This window comes from Mauremys reevesii, linkage group 1 (genome assembly GCF_016161935.1).
Source record: "Mauremys reevesii isolate NIE-2019 linkage group 1, ASM1616193v1, whole genome shotgun sequence".
Classification (NCBI taxonomy): domain Eukaryota; kingdom Metazoa; phylum Chordata; order Testudines; family Geoemydidae; genus Mauremys; species Mauremys reevesii.
This window is the reverse complement of record NC_052623.1, coordinates 245,328,942-245,344,601: the sequence shown is the minus strand read 5'-3', so window position 1 is coordinate 245,344,601 and position 15,660 is coordinate 245,328,942. Positions and strand designations below refer to the sequence as shown.

General features: G+C 41.9%; 1 protein-coding gene across 14 annotated transcripts in view; it reads left to right on the top strand.

Annotated features, from left to right (window-relative positions):
• PIK3C2G (phosphatidylinositol-4-phosphate 3-kinase catalytic subunit type 2 gamma) overlaps positions 1 to 15,660 on the top strand; it is a 370,973-nt gene that overhangs the window by 246,002 nt on the left and 109,311 nt on the right. For all 14 annotated transcript variants that reach the window (XM_039544583.1, XM_039544571.1, XM_039544579.1 and 11 more), the window contains one exon: positions 2,854 to 3,023. In XM_039544583.1, coding sequence (XP_039400517.1) covers positions 2,854 to 3,023 — 170 coding nt within the window. The remainder of the gene's footprint in view (positions 1 to 2,853; positions 3,024 to 15,660) is intronic.

Below are 15,660 nucleotides of genomic sequence, written 5' to 3'. Positions count from 1 at the left end.
ATATTAAAATGGAACATTGCATAAATTGTTTATTTTACAAATGAAAAAGCAAATGGTGATATGCACAATCTCCTGAAGTCAGGGAAAACAGATCACATGTACCATCAAGTCTTCTGAAATGGCACATCGATTTCTTTGGCCAGATTGCTAGGGACCAGATTCAGTGCAGTGTTTTTTCAGGAACAATAAGAAAAGTCAGGAAAATACCATACTTGGAGATAGAAAGGTGAAGTAAGAAGAAGTTGAAGACAAAATTAAGTAAATAGATACTAAACCTAGAGGTTGGGGTTTTTTTTAATCCCAATAGTGAGATGTGGTGTTTTATATATAATCACACACACAATATCTTTTCTGTGCTTGAAAATGTCATACTTTTAGAAAACTGTATTTCATTGAATTCCCCCAGTAATACGATGCATCAGGTCACGCTTGTCCTTTTACATTATGGGATCCTGTGTAAAGCATCTGGTTTTATGCAAACTGGTGTTACACATCTGGTTATATATCATCCAGGAAATTGGGGAAACTGCAAAAGCAGAGGTTTCCTCTTAAAAGAAAGAAACCATGAAGTCACTTTTGCACATTCTTTTTAGGCGGGGCATGTCCTGAGGTTCACAAAAAGGCTTTGAAATTTTTAGCGTCCTGAGGAATTTTTGAACACATCCCCATACCTGCAGTAGATTAGTAGCCAAACTTTTTGCCCAATTTAAAGAGAGCTCCAGGTGCTGAGCTACTCTGAAAATGAGAGATCTAATTTGATGCCTAATTGTAGGCATGAACGTATACATTTTTTTGCCAGCATGTGGTGGTTGGTTGGTTTGTTGTGTATTTATTTATCCAAATTTTCAATCTAAACTTTTAGAAGCAGCTTTAATGTAATAATTATTACCGTATATATTTACAGTAAAGGTGCTGCTGACATTTTGATTGAAAATTGAGACAGCTATCCATTATCAGTCAAAAATCCAGTTTTGTTGGGTTTTTTAGGAAGTCAAATAACATGGAATGTTCTAAAAAAAACCATTTGTTACGCATTATGTTCATTTTTTTGAAAGAAATGAAATAGTCATTTCTGATTGCATAGGATGTCTGTATAATTGTTTGTATCCTGCTCTCACCATTTCTCTTCTCTTGATTATTAAGACTTTGCACTTGGATACTGAACTCACATAGGTGAGTAAGCTTTCTTATCCTCATTTTACAGTTGGGCAAACAAAGGCACAGAAAGGCGAAGTGACGTCTCCAAAGCCACCTAGCGACTAAGTGGCACAGTCAGGAATATGCCCCAGGCATCCTGAGTTCTTGAGCTGTGGTCTAATCACTCCACAGTGCTACCATCAAAATCAGTCAGTAGATTTAGCACCATAATACTACAGTAATATCAGTACTCAAACAATTTTTTATATTGGATAGTATAGTATAAAGATGGTACAGTACTGTATGCACTCAGGTTTTGACCAAGAACGTAATAATTGTGAATTAGGTTTTATAGAGTCTGCGTATAAATGGCTCACATTATTATTAAGACAGATAGCTTAGTAAGATTCCCAGGCGGTTCAGACTCTTACAATTGAGAATACTATCTGTGGTTGTTACACTGTAGTGGCGAAGATAAAACCTGCATGGGCTATAGTTCCTCATGCTTTGTATAAATCTGATCACCATCTAGAGCTTGAAAGAATTCTCTTCTTATCCCATGATATGGCATGGGGCAGAGTCTTTCCCTGTGGTAGCCAGCAGGGAGCTGCAGGAGCCTTTCCTTGTTGCCCATCTTCCCTCCTTCCTCTCCCACCCCCTGAGCTTTTCCCCACTGCTGGTGCCTTTCCCAGCTGCTAGAGTCTTTTCTTGCAGTGGGGAAAGGCTCCAACAGCTGGGAGGCAGCAAGACTCTACATGTTTTGGGCTAGTAGAAAGCCATGTATAGTATGTACTCGGGTACCCTTCAGATGTGTCTGTACTCTAGTTGCCTAAACTGTGCCTCACAGTCTACATTGATACTTAAACCCGTGCTGGGTGCTACCTGAGTACATACTCTACATGCTGCCAAAAGAAGCATGCAGTGTAGACGTAGCCCTTGTGAGTATCTAGTGGTTAGAGCAGGGGTTTAGGAATCAGGACTCCTTCTCATGTATTCCTAGCAGCGGCGGCTCCAGGCACCAGCACTCCAAGCGCATGCCTGGGGTGGCAAGCCGCGGGGGGCGGTCTGCTGGTCACCATGAGGGCAGCAGAAAGGGAGCCTTCGGCGGCATTTCTGCAGGAGATCCGCCGGTCCCGCAGCTTCGGCAGCAATTCGGCGGTGGGTATGCTGAAGGTGCGGGACCAGCAGACCTCCCGCAGGCAAACCGCCGAATCCACAGGATCAGGGACCTCCCGCAGGCAAGCTGCTGAAGGCAGCCTGCCTGCCATGCTTGGGGCGGCAAAAAAGTTAGAGCCACCCCTGATTCCTAGGTCTGCCACTGAATCACTGATACTTTGGGTAGTTCACTTAACCTTACTATATTTGAGTTTACCGCTCTGTAAAATGGAGGTCGGATTCCTTGTCCCGGGATGTTGTGAGGCTTCATTAATTAGTGTTTGTAAAGTTCTATGCATTCTTGAGTGAAAGGTTCCACCTAAATGCAAAAGAACTATCCAAAATAAGTCACTGCTGGAGATAGAACTGTCTAGATGAACCATTGGTCTGCTGTACTATGGCACTTCTCATGTGATTATTTTAGGTCCCGAACCTGCAAACGCTTAGGCCTGTATTTAACTTTAAGCATGTGCACAAGAGCTTGCAGGACTTGGTATTCATGTTAGTATCACAAAAATACATTACTGTATATTTCTTTGTGTTTTTGTTTTGTTTAATTAGGCAATAAAGAATTTCTTTCATTCCTGTGCTGGCTGGTGCGTTGTTACCTTCATTCTGGGAGTCTGTGACCGACACAATGACAACATCATGCTGACAAACACTGGCCACATGTTCCATATAGATTTTGGAAAGATTTTAGGTCATGCACAAAAATTTGGAAGCATAAAAAGGTTGGTGTCTACAATAACATTAATTATAAAGTTTAAACAGTGTTCTGATAAAACTTCAGTATCCTAAAACATACATGAAAATTGTAAATGAGTCCTTGCTTTTTTTCCCCCTGAATCTCTAGAGGTATTATACTTAGCATGTTGTAGCATTCTTAAAACCTTATCAGGAGAGGGCTGCAAGAATTAGTAATGGGATATGGAGATTTTCTCTTTTAGGTCAGTAGTATGAGTTTGATCCAGTTCAGCAGTGGCCAGAACTAGTTACCATCTGATATCTGGCCTATGAGAAAACAATTTGTGGTCTCATTTTTTTTTCTAGTGGGCAGGTGTCCATAGCACAAATCCAATCCCACAGCTGAATGTAATTGACATCCTTCTTGTCACTTTTAGCATAGAGACCAAACACTGACTGGGCATGCAGGATCAACTACATTCCCACGCATAGGGTGAAATCCTGGCCCCAGGGATGTCAATGGGGCCCATGATTTACACCCCAAGTATTGATCCCAACTAGTCGGAGTTGAGTTATTGTGTGGCAGCTCTCGCTTCCTGGCTGTACATATTCTGTGAATAAATAAGTGCTTGCCATACCTATTCTAGTTCCATTCCTGACTATGAAATTATGAAAGGATGAATTAGGATGAAATTATAATAACTAGAAGTGTGCATAGACATTTCAATACACCCAAACATGAGACAAACTGTATAGCAGTATATATGATGGATAAAAATATCTCCCTGGCACTGACAATCAGATTGATGTGTGGAGTCCTTCCTTCACTTGTCCTCATAATCACCTGACCCATCCAGAATGAATCAGCTTGAGTTAATCATTCCTTTTTTTCCCCTGGTCTTCCAGCATATTAGACAGAAATAAGTGTGGGTGTACTGGTATGAAGGAAGCTGATAGGGCTAATTAGTTCTGACCCATGCAGACAAAAGATTTATTTGCAGTGCTCAAAATCATCATCAGTCATTCAAGGGGCTCCCTTAATTTTACCAATTTTCTGTGGAAAGAATAATGCACAGTAGAGTCACAAAGAGACATACATACACACCCTGAGTCAAGTGCTGCATCTGTTACTCAGCCAAAGCTGCCAGAGTCTATCTGGACCTTACTTGAATGGTACTTTTGCCTGAGGGCAAAATGATTTAGGAGGGAAAGATTTGGCCCCTGGAGTGCAGCAGAAGGCCCAACACCCAAAGTTTAGACAGGAATGCTATAGCTATTATTTTTATTATAAAATAATGTAATGATATTATACAGCTTTGTTAAATCTAGAAGTACCATTTGAAATAAGTCATTTATTTAAATAGCAGCTATTTTGTTCTTTTTCGTCCATGCAAATATTTTGCTCTATTTTCAATAGATTCCAAAGCTATACAACTTGTGACTCATTCATGCGTCCTTACTAGGAATAGGGCTGATATTTTCTATAGGCCGTAGACACTAGGGAGTGATATGCTTACTCCTTGCCCTCACATACACTGAATAGGTCTGACAAAAGATGGTTGTAATACACATGAGTATTGTGTGTTCTTCATCAAATGTAGCATCTGACAGATAATAGTGACACAAGGATATCAGACTTTCGTCACCCACAAAGTGAATACTTGATGCTATTTGCATCTATCCATCCATCCATTCCTTTTCCACATGCAGACCTGAAGCAGTTCACTTGTTAGCCCATCTTTGAGTAACCTTTTAGTAGATTTTTAGCTCAGTTCTCCAAAAGTTATCTGCCTTTTGACCATGCCCCAAAGCAGTAATTCACCTCAGTTGAACCCCTAAAGTGATGTCCATAAAAACAACAGCAAACTTTTTTAAAATCCTCAACACTATATTTGTGATGACTCTCTTATTATGTTTTGTTGTTTAATACAATGTATATGCATTGCAGTGAGGTAGCTTAGGCAACTTTAAAGATCAGCAGCATCTGATCTTACAAATCTTGACTCATGCAAGTAATCCTTATATCATACTGTGGTCACATTTTTCTTCAATGCATTTATAGCAAAGGCTTGCAGGAAAAGAAGTCCCCACTCTATAGTGATTACCGTACCCTGGTCTCTCTTTTCTTAGAAAAATAACTTGCTTGCTTACTATAGATATAAATGCCCATTGTGTATTCTCAATAAATGTGTGGGGAGTTTTGTGATTAGCAAACATTTGTCCTTCAGAGCATCATAAGCAAATGTCTTCCACAGTCTTCTGCAAGTAAGAGTACTCTTTTTTACTGTAAATAGACTGAAAGATTTATAGTAGCCTGAAGAATTATGTAACATTCTATGCAGGGCAGTGATTCCTTTCATTCAGTCCACTCTCGACTCTGAAAATAATCCTTTGAAAATAATATGATTCAGACAGACATGAGCATTTTCAGGAAAACATTTCTGCTGAAAACATAGCAAACATAATTTGGCAATGGAAAGGGATCAATACCTGCTCCAGTCCAGTATCCTCCTCATTACATGTTATGTACTGAGTCTCTCCATTTAGAGCCCAATCCTGCACCCATTAAAATCAGTAGAAAAAGTCCCATTGCCTTCGGTGGGATTTAGTGAACATTCCTGCCTTAAAGAGCTTGTAGTCTGTCTATCTGATCTTTAAAGTCTCTGGAGGAACATTACTTTTTGAGTCCCATAGGAGATTTACAGACTAAAACATGAGATTTAATTATCTTTTATGTTATCTTACAAAGCTACACATTTTGTTAGTGGTAATAAAATTACACACCTTTCTTTAATCAAGCCACAGCTTTCGACCCTAAGGCAGTGAATTCCATAGATTCAAACCATGTGAAGAAGTAATTACCCTTTATTTGTTCAAAATTTCCTGTACTTTAACAGCATTGAGTATCCTGTGCTCTCATTTTGAGGTAGGCCTGTACTCCCTGCCCCTGTTGAGGTCACTAGGCGTGTTCTCTAAGGCCTGGTCTACACTATGCGTTTAAACCGAATTTAGCAGCGTTATACCGATTTAACCCTGGACCTGTCCACACAATGAGGCCCTTTATATCGATATAAAGGGCTCTTTAAACCGGTTTCTGTACTCCTCCCCAACGAGAGGAGTAGCGCTGAAATCGGTATTGCCATGTCGGATTAGGGTTAGTGTGGCCGCAAATCAACGGTATTGGCCTCCGAGAGCTATCCCACAGTGCACCATTGTAACCGCTCTGGAAAGCCATCTGAACTTGGATGCACTGGCCAGATAGACAGGAAAAGCCCCGCGAACTTTTGAATTTCATTTCCTGTTTGCCCAGCATGGAGCTCTGATCAGCACGGGTGGCGATGCAGTCCCAAATCCAAAAAGAGCTCCAGCATGGACCGTACGGGAGATACTGGATCTGATCGCTGTATGGGGAGACAAATCTGTTGTATCAGAGCTCCGTTACAGAAGATGAAATGACAAAGCATTTGAAAAAATCTCCAGGCTATGATAGACAGAGGCCACAGCAGGGACTCAACACAGTGCAGCGTGACAAGCGTGACGGAAAGCCAAAGAATCAAATGGACGCTCATGGAGGGAGGGAGGGGGGACTGAGGACTCCAGCTATCCCACAATCCCCGCAGTCTCCAAAAAGCATTTGCATTCTTGGCTGGGCTCCAAGTGCCTGAAGGGTCAAAAACATTTTCCCGGGTGTTTCAGGGTGTCAGTGTCACCCTATGTCTACTGCATGCTGCTGGTAGACGGGGTGCTGGAGCGCTAAACAGCAGCATCCTCTCCTCTCCCCTCCCTGGTGGCAGACAGTACAGTGCAGAAGGACTGGTATCCGTCCTCGTCATCAGCCCGTGAGTGCTCCTGGCTGGCCTCAGTGAGGTCGGCCAGGGGCACCTGAGTAAAAATAGGAATGACTCCTGGTCATTCCCAGCAGATGGTACAGAATGGCTGGTAACCGTCCTCATCATAACAACTGGGGGCTGAGCTCTATCAGCCCACCCACCCCCCGTCATGTCTAAAGAAAAGATTCTGTACTGCCTGGACTATCATAGCAGCGGAAGGCTGGTTTCCCTTCCCCCTCCCCCACCCTTTAATGTCCTGCCTGGACTATCAGAGCAGCTGGAGGCTTCCTCCCACTCATTTTATCTCACTAAAAAGTCAGTGTTTCTTATTCCTGCATTCTTTATTACTTCATCACACAAATTGGGGCGGGGGGACACTGCCGTGGTAGCCCAGGAGGGGTGGGGGAGGAGGGAAGCAACGGGTGGGGTTGTTGCAGGGGCATCCCCTAGAATGGCATGCAGCTCATCATTGCTGCGGGATCTCTGGGGCTCTGACACGGAGCGGCTGTGCTCTCTGGTTCTTCTTCACAACATCCTCTGGCAAAGAGTTCCACAGATTGACTTTGTGTTGTGTGAAGAATCCCTTTTAGAATGTTCCCATTGGGAAATTCTAATTTTCCATCAAAAATATGGAAAAGTGTTTCCCCCCCCACCCTTTTTGCTGTTTTTCTGCTTTTTCCAGTTTGAGAAGAATGGGGGGGGGGAGTGCCATTTTCATTTATAAAATTAACACTTTCATTTTGAAGTGTTAACATTAAAACCAAAGAGTTTCTTTATCATTGAAAGTGTTACTTTAAAAGAGAGAGAACCCTTTCAATGCTTTCAGAATGCTTTTGAATTGGCAAAGGTTGGAGAACAGTCAGAAAATGGGGGAAACACAATTTCAAATGATAAAAATGAAAATTCTAACATTTTAGTTATTTCTTGCATAGTTTTATTTGGGAAACATTTCAACGGGGGGATCTAAAATTTTAATTTTGAAAAAAAATTAGACAAATTTTTTTGTCAAAAATTCAAAATAGTCTGTGAAACATTTTGTTTTCAATGCAAACCTATTTACTGATTTAAAAACTTTCCTTGGGAAATTTTTGGCCAACTCTGTTTATTACCTTACCTTTATCTAAGTTAAATTCTATCTTATATCATACTGCCAATCCCTCACTTTATGTAGATCTGGAGTTACTTTTCTTAGTTTTCATTAACCTGAAGAGTTTCAAGTCAGCCAACTTACTTCACTTGCTACACCTGTCCTCCTTCAAAAAAACAAAGGCCAGAGACATGCAAAGACTTCATATTCTTAAATTTAAGTGCTTGGGTGGTTTCACTGAAGTTAATGAGGCTACTCTGGTACTTAAAGTCAAGCATCCACATATGTCTTTGCAGAATTGGAGCCTACATTTTCAAAAATGATTTGAGGCAGTTTCAACTTTTGGATAGGCCAATTTGAGACACCTTAAAGGGGCCTGAATTTCAGAGGACAGGTGCTCAGCACTTCTGAAAATCAGCCCTTTTTAGGTGTTTCATGTTAAGCATTCAAAAGCACTAGTCACTTTTGGAAATTTGGGCCTTGTATACTGAGAAATATGAGTCCCAATACTGGCTTTAGGACACTCTTATCTTTCTCCACTTTGAAGACTAGTTATTTATTGTTACTGTGTTGTCTACGCCTTACCCAGTTATTAATCCTGCATAATTCTTTACCCTTGGTTATTTATTTTCTTTAATAGTCTCTTATGGAGGGAACTCATCAAATGCTTTTTGAAATCAGAGTAAATTTATGTCCACTAGTCCCTTTGTAGCTATGTTTTAATTTATTATTCCTGTGAAGTACCCTAACAGTTTAGAGAGGCACATATTTTCCTTTACAGAAGCTGTGTTGGTTTGTCCCTATCTGTTTTTATTATCCAAGTGTAATGTTCTGCTTTCTCCTTAATTACACGCTCAATTGAGTTCCCTGGAACTGAGGTGAAGCTCACTGGTCTGTAATTCCCAGTATCCCCCGTGGCTCTGATTTTAAGCTGAAGCATTGCATTAACTACTTTCCAGTCTTCAGGAACAGTTGCTGTTTTGAGGAAGTTGTTGTATAGTCTCATTAGTAATTATCTGGGCTAGAGTGTGTTATTTATCGCCTTTGGAACCACCAGTGGAATTCCTTCCAGTTCTGGTCCAGTGGAATTCCTTCCAGTTCTGGTGTTATATTGCATGTGAGTTTGAGTGGCTCCATATCTTCCTCTTTGGAGACTTTCCCCGCCTTTTTTTTAAGACCACCCTGTGAATTCTTATATAAATGCCTTTGGACACAGGAAGTTCCACATGACAATCAACAGTAAATAACTAATGGAAAAAATATTGACCTGTCTTCTGTGCTATATCATCATTGCTTTTAATTGCAACCTGCCCTTCCACCACTTTATCCCATGTGCCACTTGGGTATCTGTGATGGGGTGTCCTCCCCACACTGGCCCTACATGAGCTGAATTAGGCTGCTAAGGGAGTAGGAGGGTATGCTGGAGGCAGCCAATTAAAGAGAAGCTCACCTATGATGGACAGGTGGGGCTTATCCAAAAGACAGGAAACTGAAAGCAGAAGCAGATGCAGGGAGAAGGCTTCAATCACTTCCTGGGAGAAGGGAGGACTGCTTTAGGGCTACAGAGACAAGTTGCCTAAAGTTACTCCCTGGGAGGAGGGAGTGAAGAGATTGTCCAAACCAGAAGAGTGGTGAGGGCCAGGAGGTTTGGAAGTGACTCTGGTAAAGGCAACAAGATGCAGGGAACTGGCCTTGCTGCTATGTAGAGGGTCCCTGAGCCAGAACCTGGCTAGAGAGTGGGCCCAGGTTCCCCTGCCAGTCACTGCAGGAGTGGCACTGTGAGGCAGTGAAGCAGAAGACTGCCTGAGACTGCTAAAAAACGGACCCTTGATGTGCTTTCCCCCTGGAAGAATAGTGACCTGGACAGAGGGTTGAGTCATGAAGAGGACAGCTGCAGTTCCCAAGAGTGAGAGAAGAGCTGCAGAGGAGAAACTGAAAGGGTGTAACCACTGGAAGGGGTATCGGCCTGACTAAGTTAATCCCAAGAATCACAAGGAGGTGGTGCCATCCAGCAGGGAGTCGAGCAGGCTGTCACAGTATTCTAGAGGGGCTATATTCTCTTACACAGTCTAGTGCAGTGTTTCTCAATGACCAGTCCAAGGACTGGTGCCGGTCCATGGCAGCCTCCTTGCCAGTCACTCAGATTTCCCTAGCATAGAATATTAATATTAGAAACATAAAGTTTTTTGTACTTGCATTTTACATCACTGCATTCATTCAATTATTTTTGAACATTTTAAATAAATCGACTGGGTTGACATTGGTGCCCCTGGGACTGATATGCAAATCACATTCGCATTCATTTGTTGGAAGGATGTAGTCAACAGAAAGCAGCAAGAAAAATTTGTCCTAGTAAAAATTTTACTTAGCTAAACTAGACAATGTCACTGACAAAGCAATTACCTCTGGATCTATTTTTCAGAACTAACAAAAGTTCAGGAAAACATAATAGAGATGCGAGTGACTCTGAATATGATCAGGAAGAAGTGTTACAAAAGGAAATGTTCGGCCGTCAATCAAAAATACGATTAGTCTTACATTTAAGTATGGGTTTGTTGAAAGTGAGGATGTAAAATGCCCAAAACCTCTCTGTGTTGTGTGTGGCACAACTCTCAGCAATGATGCTATGAAACCTTCAAAAATGATTTGACATCTTGAAACTAAACATCCAAATTTAAAAAGAAAAGCCAATGGAATTCTTCCAACAGAAGCAAGATGAAGTGAAGGAGCAAAAGAAACTACTGCCCACCACCATAACATCAAATAAAGGTATGATATAAAAGCATCATAGCTGCTATCCCTACGCATAACTAAATGCAAATTGCTATTTACAATTGGTGAAGAACTAATCATGCCTTTTGTAATAGATGCCTATTGCAAAGTCTTGGGTGATGAGACTGTCAAAAAAGTGAATTGCATTCCACTGTCAAATGATACAGTCACATTGAATCACTGATACTGCAGAATATCAGAGAATCATCAAATCATAGGACTGGAAGGGACCTCAAGAGGTCATCTAGTCCAGTCCCCTGCACTAATGGCGGGACTATATTATCTAGACCATCCTTGACAGGTGTTTGTCTAGCCTGCTCTTAATCTCCAGTGACAGAGATTCCACAACTTATCTGGGCAATTTATTCCAGTGCTTAACTACCCTGACTGTTAGGAAGTTTTTCCTAATGTCCAATCTAAAGTATCCTTGCTGCAATTTAAGCCTATTGCTTCTGGTCCTATTCTCGGAGGTTAATGAGAAAAATTTTTCTCCCTTCTCCTCATAACAACCTTTTATGTACTTGAAAACTGTTAACATGTCTTCCCTTCTCTTCTCCAGACTAAACAAACCCATTTTTTTTCAATGTTTCCTCAGAGGTCATGTTTTCTAGACCTTTAATCATTCCTGTTGCTCTTCTCTGGACTTTCTCCAATCTTTCCTGAAATGTGGCACCCAGAACTGGACACAATACTCCAATTGAGGCCTGATCACCATAGAGTAGAGCAGAAGAATTACTTCTCATGTCTTGCTTACAACACTCCTGCTAATACATCCCAGAATGATGTTTGCTTTTTTTGCAACAGTGTTACCCTGTTGACTCATATTTAGCTTGTGATCTACTGTGACACCCAGATCTCTTTCTGCAGTACTCCTTCCTAGGCAGTCATTTCCCATTTTGTGTGTGTGCAACTTATTGTTCCTTCCTAAGTGGAGTACTTTGCATTTGTCCTTATTTAATTTCATTCTATTTACTTCAGACCATTTCTTCAGTTGTCCAGATCATTTTGAATTTTAATCCTATCCTCCAATGCATTTGCAACCCCTCCCAGCTTGGTATCATCAACAAACTTGAAGTGTACTCTCTATGCCATTATCTAAATCATAGATGCTACTGAACAGACCTAGACCCAGAACCAGTCCCTGCAGGGATCCCCTTGTTATGCCCTTCCAGCTTGACTGTGAACCACTGATAATTACTCTCTGGGAACAGTTTCCCAACCAGTTATGCACCCTTATAGTATCTCCATCTAAGTTGTATTTCCCTAGTTTGTTTATGAGAAGGTCATGCAAGACCATATCAAAAGCCTTACTAAAGTCAAGCTATACAACTTCTACCGATATCAAAGCTCAGTTGATAGAAAGGGTGAGAGCATTAAACTGGTTTGCAATTCAGTTACAGACATTGCTAACACAGCAGTTCTTATTGTTTGTGTGTGCCTATAGGATGCCTGTGCCTATGATGATGCATTTGACAAAGATCTACTCTGCTGAGAACTGCCACAAAACACAACAGGTGCTGAAATATTTCATATCCTAGATGAGTATGTGACAGGACATGGACTTCAGTAGGATTGCGGCATTGGAATTTGCACTTGGAGCGGCCACACTGACAGGGAGATATTCAGCTCTAGTGGCAAGTGTGATGGAAGTTGCACCAACTGCTCAAGCAGCACACTGCTTTATTTATCAAAAGGTCTTGGCAGCCGAGAAATGTATGCCTTTGGTATAGTTGTTAAAATTGTGAATTTTGTGAAAGCAAATGGACTCAGTTCTCACATCTTTGCTACAATGTGTGAAGAAATGGGGTCTGTCCACCACTTACTCTTACACACTGAAGTGTGGTGATTATCCTGTGGCAAAGTATTAAACAGAGTGTATGTGAACTTGAAGCCTTTCTGCCTCAAAAGAAGTCTCCTCTGGCAGCATACTTTCAGGATTTACAATGGCTCACCAGACTTACATATTTGGCAGAGTATGTTGAGTGTCTTTGTATTGGCTTACAAGATCATGGCCTTTAAAAAAATAAAATAAATAAAAGCTCAAGTCTGGAAAGAGAGTCATGTGCAACTATTATGACATGTTCCCATTTTTTGCATTTCTGGCTACTGGTGATAGTAAAGGTGTAGATGTGCCTCTCCTCCCTGAAATATTGCATCCCATCTAAAATCAACTCTCCAAACATTTGAGGACTATTTCTCATCAGACTCTGATCCACAAAAAGGAAAGCAATGGGTTCATGATCCATTTTCCTCTCCAGAACCTGAGACCTCTCTGTCGCTATCATTAGAGCATAAGTTGCTGGAACTGTCAAGTGATGAGGGCCTGAAGTTACAGTTTCATGAAGTGACTCTACCTGTTTTCTGGATCAAAGTCCGCAGTGAATACCCACAACTTGGTGAATTCACTGTCAAAACTTTGCTCCCGTTCCACTCCATATACCCCTGCAAAACTGGATTTTCAGTGATGACTGCAATGAAAACAAAATACTGCAAGCGGCTGAGCATTGGAAAGACGCTCTGAGTTTCCTTGTCAAACATTCATCCCCAGATTGAAAGACTTGCATCTACATGACAGGTACAAACATCTCATTAACAGTAGGGTGAGTGAATGCATCTAATTTTTTTTAAAAAAATTTTAAACTATAATTGAATGATCTCTAATGTACAAAATGAGATATACAAAATTTGTAGCCAAAATTATTGGTAGCCTTCGTTTGAAATAATGTTTAAAAATCAGGTTAACATTTTCATATCACATAACTTGTTGAACTGCATAGGTGCTGGAACTAGGGATGGCTTGAAGATGTTTATATACTGGGTTTACAGTTTGGTTCAGTGGCTCTCAGCCAGGGCTGGCCTTACCATGAGGCGAACTAAGGCGGATGCTTCAGGTGCCAGACTGTGTGGGGGGTGCCACTAGGACCCAGAGTGTAGAAAATTGTGTCTGCTGGTGGTGCATATGTATTCTCTCTGCTCTAGATGCACGGAGATGGTGGAGTGCTGTGCTGGAGGAAGGAGGGCACAAGAGACATCACAGGCAGGCAGGAGAAAAGGTGAGAGGGAATAACAGAAAGCAGCAGGAGCTGCAGAGAGCGAGGAGGAAGAACCTCTTATGTACCTCTCTAGCACCCCGAGGAGCCTGGACTGATTAACACCAGCTTCTCAGGGAGCTTCCTGTTTCCTGCTGCTTCCCTGAACCCACTTGAGGAGAACAGGCAGTCAACTGAAGTAGTAGGAGCCAGTTAGGCCCTTAAGACGCTGATATCTTCCCTCACTCAGGCCCTGCTACCAGCCTGCTTATTTGTCCCCTTCAGTTGAGTTGTTGAGAGCCACTATAGCTGACACAGAACAGCAGTCATGAGTGAAAGAAGAAAACGCTCTTCTGGGGCAGCATTCAGAAAAAGAAAGAAAGCAAAGGAAGCTTTTCTAGCTAAGCAGGAAGGAGCTCTCCTGAGATACATAGACACAAATATTCACGGTGAGCCTTCCGGCTCCAGTGAGGATGTGAGGGGTGAGGAGATGCCTGATCTTCCAGTTAGTCAGAGTGCAGGTGACCTGGCAGACACTGCAGCATCCATATCTCCATCTCAAATGGATGCACATTCCTGAAGAAAAGTGTAGATCAGAGAAGAGTGTGGTGGAGGCACAAGAAACAGCTGCTGCTGAGTTTATATGATCCAGGATTGTGGACCCACTTGAGCAGTAGCTTGAGGGACTTCCTTGTACTGCATGGGCCTCAGCAAGTGAAAAACTTCATGTTCCCCAAAGACAATGAAAATAAACGTTTCCATCCAACACACTACTGGTGTGAAATCCCCAATGGTGACAAAGTGGAGAGGCCATGGCTTGTGTACTCAAAAACCCAGAATGCTGCATGTTGTTTTTGTTGCAAATTCTTCCAGTCTAATGTTCCAGCCACATTGGGTTCTACAGGAACAAAGGACTGGAAAAATCTGGGTAGAAATCTGGCATGCCATGAGAAGGCAGCAAATCACCAAAGAGCATTCCAAAGGTGGAAAAAGCTTGAGATGAGACTAAGGCCTGGTCTACACTAAAAAGGGGGTTCGAATTAGGGTACGCAAATTCAGCTACAGGAATAGCGTAGCTGAATTCAAAGTACTAATATTCGAACTCACCCATCATCCAGCGGGGGGAATTCGAACTCCCCGCTCCCCTCGACCACCACCACACGCGCTGGTGGGTGTGTGGTACCCGAGTCGACGCGTCGTTCGCTCCAGAGTTCGACTATCACTCTGAGATCAGACACGATAGTTCGAACTCCGAGAACGTCGACTCACGCACCGCCGACCCGCGCGAGGTGCCTAAGGTTAAAGGCCACCATAAGAGATCAGCATCAAGAGAAGATTGCATCAAAGTCTCTTTACTGGCAAAATATTCTCGTTGCCATTGTGAGAATGCTACCCAAACCTAGCACTATGTGGCACTTCAGATCAGCTGTATGTGCCAAACAATGGAAACTTCCTTAAAACTGTGGAGCTGATGGCTGAGTTTGATGCTGTATGCCAGGAGCATCTAAGAAGAGTCACCACCCAAGAAAAATATAAACATATCACTACCTTGAAAAAAACATTCAAAATGAGATCATACAGTTACTGTCAAGAAAAGTCAAACAGAAGATTGTGGCAGATCTCAAGTCAGCAAGATATTACTCTATTATTCTGGACTGCACACCTGACATCAGCCATACGGAACAAATTACTTTAATAGTGCATTTTGTAACAACAGAACCTAGTGAAAATGTCTCTGCAATGGTGACTGTCAGAGAGCATTTCCTAGAATTTATTGACATTGATGATACTACAGGAGTGGTGTGACAAATGTGCTTCTTAAAAAACTGGAAGATACAGGAATTCTGATAGCTGACATGAGAGGTCAGGGCTACGATAATGGTGCCAACATGAGAGTAAAGAACAGAGGAGTGCAGACATGATCCAAGAGTTAAACCCTCGAGCTTTTTTTGTCCCATACAGTTCT